Below are 12,033 nucleotides of genomic sequence, written 5' to 3' on the forward strand. Positions count from 1 at the left end.
AGCACTTTATAGCATGGACAGGTACATATATATACACATAAAGCTAATAACAGTGTTTCTTCTGGTTTGCAGTGTAAAATACATAAGTTCGCTTCATGACATTCTCTTCTGGTTTCATGTGTTCTGTGTGTCACATGACAGAGAAGTGAATGCACATGTTGGTTGGGCCTAAAGTGCACATGAATGTTGTTTACTAGAACACGACATAGGTAATCTCATTTCAGAATGAATGAAATTAAAAATTGTGGTGAAAATGGAATAGTACAGGGCTTTTTTAAAAATCATTTCTGCTATTGAAAGATTTGAAAAGGTCAGTGAAGAAAATGTGGTGCAGTGATAGGAGAAAAGAGAATGGTGAAGATTATCAAATCAAGGAAGAGTGAGAAGAAGGAAATAATGTTAGAGATGAAACAGGAAGTTTGGGTCTGAGTGGTGCACTCATATGTGCAGACAGGTTTCTAAATCAGGAGAGTTAATGTTATTGTGATGTCATACATTTGCCAAATTGCCCAAAAGAATGTCCGTATGGTTTGCAAGTAATGCAATATGTCATTCTGTTCGGGGGAAAAAAAGAAATCCATGCAATAATTATTATTCATTTAAAACGTTTGAAGAATTCTTTTCCAGCTGTTTTTGATTTTGTGTTTTTTCTTGTTTTTAATGATCTTTGTTATAATATCAGTAATAAATTGTTCAATACTTTGCCAGTTTCAATGAATATTTCAATGATTTGCCAGTTTCAGTGAATTAGATTGTACTTTCAAGTAATAATATACTTAATGTAGTAGCATTAAATAGGGATTTATTTTTCAAACATGGTTAGTTATTGCATAAAGGAAAAAAACTAGATCTTTTGTGTATTTTTCTTGGTAAGACACTTTAAATTTTTAATAAAGGAGTTATTTTCATAATACTTCTGGAAGTTACAAACATTTTAATGATACAGCATCTTATTACACCCAAACACTGTCTTGTAGCATTCTGAAGAAGTATAATCAGCTTCCAGTACTTAAGATTTTTAATTTCTTCTGAACGACAGTTGTGAACAAACGCTATAGCTATGCAAGTAAATTTTCATGGTCATGTTCTTAAAAGATTGAATCAAGTTACATACATTTACCATTTATTTTGCTGGGAAGGGCTTTCCCATTTTTTTTCTATCAAAAGAAATTTTGTCATACTTAAGATTAATAGGTAAGAAAATATTCATTGAAAATTTAGCATAGATTCGTAGTATTTTTAAACTTCACTTTCTGAGCGCTGTTCCTTTTCCTATAGGAAATGGGCAAAAATTGCTTATATGATTATGAAACTTAAAATTATGAATTAAAATTAAAAACCTGTTGAACAAAATATGTTTAATTTCAGATTTTATTAAGGGTGAAATGTAATATAGTTTTTTTCATTTTTTTTAAACAAATTAAACTCAAGAACTTAGATGTTGTTTTTGAAAAGGAAAAGAATGCTATCACCATGTCCAAATACTGCAACAAAATTTAAAGTTAACTAAAGAATATAGATCATTGAAGGTCTTGAAGCATGAAACTGAGTTTTTAGCCTTATCTTATGCTTGAACATTAATTAGTATTTGCCTAGTTTGGATTTTTTAATATTTTGTAAGTGGTTTTACATTTTTTACTTTGTAATATATTTTTAGTATAAGTAATAATGAATTAGTAGTTAATGTTCTGAATGAAGCTTGTTGGAAAACATATTTAGTGCTCTGTTTGGAGGAACAAATTTTTAAATTATTAATTTTGTTTAATACTTTGTTAATGCTATGTAAAGTAAAATGTCTTTCTTGAAATTAATGTAATTGGAATTTGAATATCAATTCTGTGATTTGAATTTGCCATATAAATTTTCGATCATAAGCTTTTTTAAAAGTATTTAAATATTGCAGTATACTAGATTTAAATGTAAGGTGAGTATATTCCCTTTGTTTTTTCCCCTTCAGTGATTAAAGAATAATGAATCAGGTAGTAATTCGTAAAACTAAATAAATATCATGAGATTTTGGATGTCATGAAGTATACATTTTTCTGCTAATGGTATCATTTTCTTCATCATTCTGTCATCATTCATGATATCATTTATCATTCGTGCACAAACTTTTGTTTCAGGAAGGTCTTGGGGAATCACCTCTTAACAGAAGTCAAGAAGGAACATACAGCTCAAGTCGCCGTAGTAGTCAAGAAGATATAAGATGGCCAAGCAGTGAAACAAGACCTTGGAGTAGTACAGATTCTGATAGCTCTGGACGTCCTTTGGGAACTAAGTTAAGCAGCAGTTTTGAAACAGATGTATGTATTCATATATCTTAGTAACAAAATATGCTTCTTATTCATATTTTTTAGAGCAGCATTTTGTGCATTAGTAAGTTGTACTTTGTTCTGTGCCTGTTATGGCGAAATGACCCATATATTGTCGTTTTCTAATGAAGCATACCAACATTTTTTAATCTTTTATTTTCTTTTATTATTAGTATATGAGAATAACTAGTACAAAGTCTGAGATCCGGACTTGTCGGGACATCGACAATTCCAGATTTGGGATTTTTCTGTATATTAGATCATCAGTTTAAAACTTATAAGATGGCATGTAGAAATAATAAAATTAAAAATATGAAATTGTGATTTATGAAATAATGAAGCCTTTATGATCTAAAGGATAACAATATTTAGCCAAGAAAGGGCTTAATATTTATTTCTTTACTTTATTAAATATTTATTTCAATTTAAGTTGTTTTTTGTGCTATTCTCTTTAATTCTGTAGGCAGAAATAATCTCTTATTCAGTTACAAAGTTAAATTGTTCAGGTCCTGTAATTGCTGTGACGAGAATTCCGACTAACTTGTCAATCGAAATATTTTTGTTTTCAATAACCTCTCTGTCACTTTCTTTACTACCAGTAGCAATATTTTCTGTATCTAGAACCATACTTCAGATTTTGCCATCCGTTAATTCATTGATAATTGAGGCATTGTTATCGCAATGAAAAATTCAAATTGTGCTTAAATTAAAAACTTCTAATACAGTACAAAGGCAGAGATCCAGACTCGGGACTTTGACAATTCCGGATTTGGTACTTTTCCGGATATTAGATCATCAGTTTAAATTTAGTAAGATGGCATGCTGAACTTATAAAATTGAAAATATGAAAACGTGATTCATCTAATAATGAACATTTATGATCTAAAAGGTATCAAAAGTTACCAAAAATATCTTAATATTTGTTTAGTTTATTAAACATTTCTTTCAATGTAACTTATTTAAGTTGCTTCCTTTTTTTGTGCTAATACTTTCTCTTTAATTCTATAGACAGACATAATTTCTTGTTTAGTTACATTGTTTAAGTCCTATAATTGCCGTGTGGATAATTCCGACTAACTTGTCGTTTTCAGTAACCTCTCTGCCACTTTCTTTACTATCGTTAGCAGTATTTTCTGGATCTAGAAGCATACTACAGATTTTGCCATCCATTAATTGACTTATGATTGAGGGGCATTGGTCATCACAATGGAAGCTTCTGTTATATCATCTTCATTTACTACTGCTTCTCCATGTAACCTTGGTAAAATCCGTTAACTGTAATATTTCATCTTTGGTTTGCAATATTCGAAAATCTTTTAAAATTCATGGCCATCATCATAAAAGTTCAGCTATCTTTTTCACTATACATATTTGGCTATGTATCATGAGATTGGCGACTAAAGACAAGTTCCGCTAAATTTTATCTTGCTTCTATCGCACACTGAGACAATTAAGCTTGACCTGTATTTGTTACTTATTATATGTATGTCTATTTCTTGCACATGCTTAAAGCGCTTATCCAAGTCCTAAATAAATAAATTCCCACATATACTTAAAGCTTATTGAGAGCAGGCACTAGATATCTTACTGCCTATTGCATTCTCTGTGGGTTCTAAATTCTGCTACCAAGCGCCTTCCTTAAATTCTGCCACCTGGTGTGGCCATACGAGCCCTGGTCCCGGTTCTGCTTTTATGTGAATAACAAATCATTTGTTCTTAATTAAAATAGCACTAAATGTAATCTTTATGCCTTGAGTATCATTAAGAAAACTGTAACTAAGTGAAAGTTTATTCTCATTATTGTATGAAGATTTTGAGAATATCTGAGAATATTTGAGAAGTTGTCATATGTTAATAAGCATGCAGTGGTGAAATCAAAATACAATAAATAATGATTTGCCAGGTTGGCATCAGGGATATAAAATATTAGTATGTGCAAAATCAACTATGTTACATATGTAGAATGTTTCGGTTTGAGATGTATGCCAAGCAGATTTGCAGCAACAGAGCCAAATGATCGATCATACAAATTTATGCTAAAATGATTGTTTCTTCAATAACGAGGTATTTTATTTAGTGCTGAAGTGAAATTAAGAATCAGGACTCTTCACATCTTTATTATGGCCAGGGGGTATCAAATGCGCATCTCTTAAGCATACAAAAAAAAGTTGGTGGTGGCTTTGAGGTCCAGATTTTTAGATCTTTCCAATTATTGGACGTCCGAATCTCAGACTTTGTACTGTAACTAAGTGAAAGTTTATTCTCATTATTGTATGAAGATTTTGAGAATATTTTAGAATTCATCCCACATCAGTTTGAAACAAAAGGAAGTAAAGAATGAAGTTATGTATTTTATGCAACGTTCTGTTTCTGACAATAAGTAATTTAACATTTACCTATGTATTTGGAAGAAGAAAAGGCTAATTTTTGCTTCTGAACATGTGACTTGTAAATTGTAGAAAATGGATGTAAACACTTGTTATGGTTTGAACATTGTTGAAGACTACTCATGAGATGAAACTTTGTCATGAAAAAAAAAAAAAAATATTTTATCTAATAAGCATTATTTTGATAACCTCAGCGCATTTTTTATAGTGAGGCTATTAGGTTTCTCCTTTGATTATCAATAATATTACTATGTGTAATTTTTCTTGTAAAATTCATTAAAAAAATTTTTTTTTTGGCTAAATTTTGTAAGCTATCATTTGGATTTTGTTGGGCAATTGAAATTAGCATGGTATTAAGGCTGTACTTATTTTTTGGAATTAAGTTTTATAACCTGAACAGTATGTTTCAAGTCATTTTCAATCCAGATAATGAATTTTAACTTAAATGATTGTGCATATATAATACAGGGTTTGTATAGTCCTTAAAAGTCCTTAGTTTTTTTAATTGATTGTTGGTCCTTAAAAGTCCTTAATTTCGACCAAATTCAGCAGGAGGTCCTTAATTTTAATCACCTGAAATTTCTGTCTGTTTTTACTATTGCCATTTTGAATGTGAATTAACATTTTGGACCAATATGTTTGGTGATTCATTGACAAATGTAACCGAAATATAGTTAACTTTTGAATGGGTGAATAGGTTCGTGGTTCTAGATAACCGGTCTATAACCGGTTCTAGATTTGTTGACTTGTCAACATTTTGGCAATTTATTATTTTGTCGATTTCTATATTTAGTTTGGAAATCTGGGAATTTTTCAACGATATTTTTAAAAAAATATTACACTCAAAAGTCGTTAATTCGGACACCCATAATCCGGAATGATCTATAATCCAGACCTCAAAACTACAAAAGCGTCAATGCATTGATGCATGTGCAGAAAGCATGCGCGTAAGACCTTCGGAGCCGTAAAATTAGCACCTTTTTCATATACATTCTAAATGCATTTAGTTTTTTAGAATAATTGAAATCTTTAATTAAATCCAAAAATTCTAAAAGGAAGGGGAAATGAATTAAAGAAAGAAACCAAATAAATAAAAAATTATTCTTCAAAGATATGTATAATTATTATTATGTAAATTAGCCAGTTGTTTATAATTTCAGTCTTTACTGTAACTTCCCCATTCCTTTTCCTCACCAGAATGCAAAATCAGTTATATACTTTCTAAACTAAGGATTTTGTATTGTAAAGCAGAGTGTGTTTCTGGCTATGACATCCACGTTGTATTAGTTCCTGCCAGCTCTGATAATTTGTAATTATTTGTCTTTGGGTTATCACTGCTAATATTTGAATTTGTTATGCGGTAACTACATTACGATGAGTTATGAATTTTTACGACGTGTTACTGAGCCAGCTTAGATTAAAATTAAATAGTGTAGTCCTTACTGTCTTCTACTTTTTGTTTGCATCAATATTAATTAATAGTGTTCTAAGAAACACTTCATCTAGGAAATTGGTGCTCGCAAGTGATATGTTTTGTGTTTCCTGTTCTTTATTCTTTTCAACTCTTTTGAATGGTGGGCAAATCCGGACACATGACACCCCAATGTCTTTTCGAGCATACCAAACATCGTACATTTGTCTTGCATTGCTTGGCCCTGTGTCCCAATTTTGAGGCAGAAGAAGCAACCCTTCTTTTTCTTAATTTTATCATTCTTTTGACTCAGATGCATCTTCTGAACAACAAAGCAATCTCGACTTTCATGAATTTTTCACAAAATATGCAAGAATTCTTCTCACTATAAATGGTTGCTTTATTATAACCTGAGAATAAATCATTTGCTGTGGGCACGAAATGTTCACTCTGGTACTTTTTACCTTTTCTACTTTCTTTCTTTGCACCCAAATCAATTAATTTAAATCCAGCTTTTGCGGAAGAAATTCTCTGCACTACTTCCACTTCATTCTTTAAAAACAATAATAATTGTTTCAATTTTTCAGAGTGAGACTTTTCTGCTGTAATTATTGATGCATGATTTCTAAGCCAAACTCGTAAAATTTCCTCGGGAATGCAAGATTCCATGAGCAGAAACAGCATTGCAGCGTATTTATCGCTTGTCATTCTTAGTGACTCCAACGAACGTAAATACGACTTTAACTTGTCACACAATTCTGATATACTGCATTTTCCCTTTTGATCAGCGACATTTTTAATAATCAAACCTAATAATTCCCGAATATAAAATTCTACCAACAATTCTTCCCTGTGGAACCTATTTTTTAAGCTTTCTGTAACCTTTTCATAATTTTCGGCAGTTGCAGGGAAGCTATTTACAATATCACGCGGTCTCATACCAGGTAAGGTCGCTTGAACGAGATAATGCATCTTATCCTCGTTTTGAATTTCTTTATCTTCATGTATTTGCCGAAATTGCCCCCAAAATGGTAACCAATCTTTTATTTTGCCACCGAATTGTTTTAACTCTATTTTAGGTAATTTCAGTTTAAGTTTGTTCGAATTCGGCAGAACACTGCTAGTAGATTTTATCATTTGGCTGTTGAGGAATAATTCCGATTTTACTCGTATTAAGTCTAATTTTTCTTTGTATTCTTAAACTTTCGCTTATTCATTTTCAAACTGATCATTTGAAGAAAAATCTGAATTTAATATTTGAGTTTCAAATGCATTAAGTTCAACAGATAAATGTTTTAAAGTAACAAGTTTCGTTTTTATAAATTCTTCATCAGGAATTTCTTTTTCTAATTCCATCAAAATTGCATAAATTGTTCTCGTAAAAGATGCTCTGATAGGTTTCTGTTTCTCAATTAATGATTCCATTTCAATAAAAATAAGTTCAATAAAGTCAAATAGAATTAAATTCGATAAAACAAATAAAATTACCTGGACTTGTTTTACCAATCACTTCCGTGGTCAACAAAATTGTTTGAGATTTGCAAGAACTACCCATTCTCCTTTCTCCTAATAAACTTAAAATAAAATAACTTTACATATAAAATTCCAAAGCGTCGTATTTATTTTCAAAATCCATAGAACTACAACAAAGATCAGATGGTTGCCATTCTTACAGTGACAAACTATGAAAAGAAAGATAACAACTGAGGCTGGGTTCTAACACTGCTATTGAAGTGTATGGACAGTGCAGCTAAGTGAAAATGTATGGAAATCATATTATGCAGCATGACTGCACTTCCGTTTTGAATAAATGAGGCTGTATTGTAGATGCATTTTCTGTAAGTTTACAGGATACCCTTAGGGAGAGAAGGTCATGGAACTTCAGATATATTTTATACTTATGCTCAAAAGCAGGTAAATTTCAGATCTACTGAAACCTCTGAGAAAGTGTATAAAAATATTTTTTATAAAGTTTGAACGTTAATGCTTGTCATTCCTTTATAGCATTTATCTGTTTATTATTTAAAAGGTTTATTAAAGTATTTCTTCTTTTTAGACACCTGCCCAAACTGGAAAAAGTTCTTTTGCTGTTCTGGCAAAAAATGAGAATGAAAATAAAGCTTTCTTATTGCCAACTAAATCGCCACGTCCTGTCATAACGAAAGCAAGTAGTTTTGGGGGTATTTCTGTATTGTCACGGGAAAATTCATGTGGACGAAATAATACTCCAAGAATAACAAAAGCAGGCAAGTTGTTGCAAATGAAAACTGTTTTTCTGCTTGTCATAGTAACTATATGTTTTTAACAAGTTGTCATATTGTTTGTAAAAAGTTAATGATTTTAATGAATTTCCGATTATGAAACTTTCGGAAAATGGGTCTAGAAAGTCTTGAAATGCAGAGATTCAAGTTAATTTCTGTTTTTCTGTAACATGAGTTCAGCTTAAAGTATGCAATTTTTTTATAATCATTATCTGATGTCTTTAGTAAGTATATATAAAATACGTATAAATATAATATTCATGTGGAATTAGTCTGAGAATCAAAGGCAAACTAAACATTTTTGAGTTAACAAATAAATGTTAATTATAAATCCGAAATTTATGCATATTTTTATTAAATATAAATGTGTGGTTATCTGTTGTTAAAGCTCTGTAGTGGATTTCACAAGAAATCTGCTTCTGCTATGCAAATAGATCATTAAGTTTAGAAGTACTGCATCTGGAAAACTTGAGGCTTTTGAAAGCATACTTTGATTCATAGACTTCAATAAAAGTTACATTTGTCTTAATCTATTTCAATTTAGTCTATAAAAGCATTTATCCAAGCATAGATTATTTTTATTTGTATCTAAGATTTTTGGTTAGTTTGGGTTTATTTGATTATGTCAAAGTTTGCAAAGGTCATCTGTCTAAGGGAACAATTACCTTAATGAAAAATTTTCTTAGGTTGAACTTACTCATACCCATATACATGTATCTAGGATGAATAAATTGAAGTGGAAAATATATTTATCTAGGATCAGCAAGTGCTTTCAAGTCCATCTGTTCTCATATTTCTCATGTTGCTTTGAATTTGTTGACAAATAAAATCAACATTAGCTAATCCATCCTGAACTGATGCCATGTGGAATCTGTTCTCATATTTCTCATGTTGCTTTGAATTTGTTGACAAATAAAATCAACATTAGCTAATCCATCCTGAACTGATGCCATGTGGAATTCATATGTGCTTGAGCCAATAGAGTAATTCTCTGTTTTTTTTGGGGGGGTGCGGCACATAATCATAGCTACAGAAACGTGCTAGGAAAAGTAACAGCTTTATATGTTATGCTTTGAAATGAAGGGGATGTTATGTATGAGAAGCATACAGAAGACATTTGAATTAATACCCAAAAGGTGATATACTGCCGTTTGGCTTATTTGTTGTAGCCGTTAGTCTGTTCATGGCAGATATTCAACTACTGTTATATGACAGGCAAGTTACGTTCATTCTATCTTTTCAATTGTACTACTGATGTAGTGATACATGAAGAAGGGGAAAAATAACAGTAGAATTTTCTGTTGTAAAATATGTAAAAGTATATTAAAAAATTATGATATGGGGGTTCTGTAACTATGCAAAATTCGTAATCTATTTTGTAAACCTTGATTCTTGGAATAGGCCTGACACTCATTTTCAAAGGTAAGTGAAGAAATTTAATTAAAAAAAAATGCAGCCAAATTACAGCAAATTCATTAGGATCTGAAAGGGAAAATTAAAAATTATTGGCCTCAAAATTTGTAGTTTAAAGGTTTAAATGTGATTACTCAAGTTTAGGGGTGATTACTTTCACTTCTTCAAGTAAAAATTTTAGATCTACAGTTAGTCCTCAACTTACAATGAGTGCCATTCCAGTCCTTCTCTTGTAAGCTGATTTTAACATAACTCAAAAACTTATTTTATTCTTGATATCTTTGTTAATATTTTTTAAATTTGGCTTTTATTTAATATAAAATGGTCTAAGGAATGTATAAGCTTACATAACATTTATTTTTATTTATTTATTTATTTTTTTTTTGCATTGATACATACTATATAAAATTAAGATATGCAGTTCCTTTTATGCTGTTAACAGAAACAAAAACATGCATGCACATAAAATTCTATGAATGCACATAAAATCATGAACCATGAATAATGTCCAAAAAATATCCCATGAATATCTTTAATTAAAAAGGTAACAGGCGAGTGATTACTATTCATGTAGATGATTCGTAGCAATCGAGAACAGTTTCTTTAATTAGAAAATTTGTTAATGTCTTCTTCAGTATATTTTGCAATAGCATCCGAGCTCTTCGTAAATTTGCTTTCTTACTTTTCACCAAAGTAACAGTTTTATATATCATAAATATTATAAGATGTTTTGATTCATATTTTTGAGAATGATGTTTGATGTTTTAATTCATATTTTTGAGTAGCTGAAGTTCTTGATTTAATTTTTAAAATATTTCAGAGGTATTTCTTTTGTAATATATATATTATGATTTCTCTTTTTCCTCCTTATTCCCTCATTTTTCAAAACGTTTGGATTCTTCCATTTGTTATTTAAATGCTATTCGTTAATATGAATAGAAAATTCTAATACATAAATTAGAATAAAAATTAAAAACGAGTTAGCATGCAATATTAGTAATAATGATTATATTTAATTATTTAAATTACTTCTGTATAATAATGAAATTAAAATTTAAAAATGTAAATATCAGTACGAATCAGATGCTGTAATAACTAATTCCATTACCATCAGAGAGCATTAATTCCAGAGGTAAGTGATCATTCTGTCTCGTTATTAATTCACTCATGTTTTATTTACAATATAATACATTGGTTACAAGCGTTATTATTAAGCAAACACCTTCATCATTATTAGGCTTAATACCTTCGTTCTTCCATCAGACTGAAGTGAGTTACAGAATATCAACAGAGACAAGACATTCGGAGCGCCTCTAACAGCACGAGCTATCAATTTATAACATCCTGCCATCCATGAACTGAAATTCATCAGTTAAATTTAACTAATCAATATTATACATTCTCACTTATCAATAACAGCAATAATTAAATATCAATACTACAATTAATATAAAAACAACATAATGAAAATGCTACAATAATAGATAACAAAACAGTAACTAATAATGATAATAATATATAGAATTCTAAATGAAATATTTTCAAATAGACAAGTTCAAATAGTCTTATTTTCTCAGCATGTAGTCTATTCTGAAAGTTCCAGTGGATACAAAAGTTGTATTGGTCGTTTCACTATACCAGATTTAAGTTTCACACTGCATGATCGTATCTTACCATGGCGTCCAATACAGTACAAAATCCGTAATCCGGACTCGTCAGGACTTTGGCGAATACAGATTAGGGGTTTTTCTGGATTATAGATCATCAATTTAGATCTGGTAAGATGACATGCAGAAATTATACAATTTAAAAATATGAAACCGTAATTTATGAAATAAAGAGCAATTATGATTTAAAGGGTATCAAAATTTACAAAAAAAAAAAAAAAAAAAAAAACACCCTAATATTTATTTCTTTACTTTATTAAGCATTACTGTCTATGTAAGTTGTTTAGTTATTTGTGCTAATACTTTCTCTTTAATTTTATAAACAGACATAATTTCTTGTTCAGTTACAAAGTTCCACTTCAAGGTCCTGTAATTGCTGTGTAGAGAATACCGACTAACTTGTGAATCGAAAATTTTTCGTTTTCAATAACCTCTCTGTCACTGTCTTCACTATCGGAAGCTGTAGTTTCTGGATCTAGAACCATACTACAGATTTCACCGTCTGTTAATTGATTGATAATTGGGGCATTGTCATTGCAATGAAAAACTTCTGTTATATTGTCTTCATTTATTACCGCTTCT

General features: G+C 30.2%; 1 protein-coding gene across 5 annotated transcripts in view; it reads left to right on the plus strand.

Annotated features, from left to right (window-relative positions):
- Positions 1–12,033, plus strand: part of enc (R3H domain containing protein encore) — a 208,844-nt gene that overhangs the window by 118,471 nt on the left and 78,340 nt on the right. For all 5 annotated transcript variants that reach the window (XR_015038915.1, XM_085809124.1, XM_085809123.1 and 2 more), the window contains exons 9-10: positions 2,124–2,303; positions 8,167–8,356. Coding sequence is in view for 4 of the 5 variants with exons in the window: in XM_085809124.1 (XP_085665250.1) it covers positions 2,124–2,303; positions 8,167–8,356 (370 nt within the window). In the remaining variant the exon portion in view is untranslated. The remainder of the gene's footprint in view (positions 1–2,123; positions 2,304–8,166; positions 8,357–12,033) is intronic.

Source organism: Stegodyphus dumicola, chromosome X2 (genome assembly GCF_044657685.1).
Source record: "Stegodyphus dumicola isolate Sdum_Otavi_A_Nest chromosome X2, ASM4465768v1".
In the NCBI taxonomy this organism is placed as follows: domain Eukaryota; kingdom Metazoa; phylum Arthropoda; class Arachnida; order Araneae; family Eresidae; genus Stegodyphus; species Stegodyphus dumicola.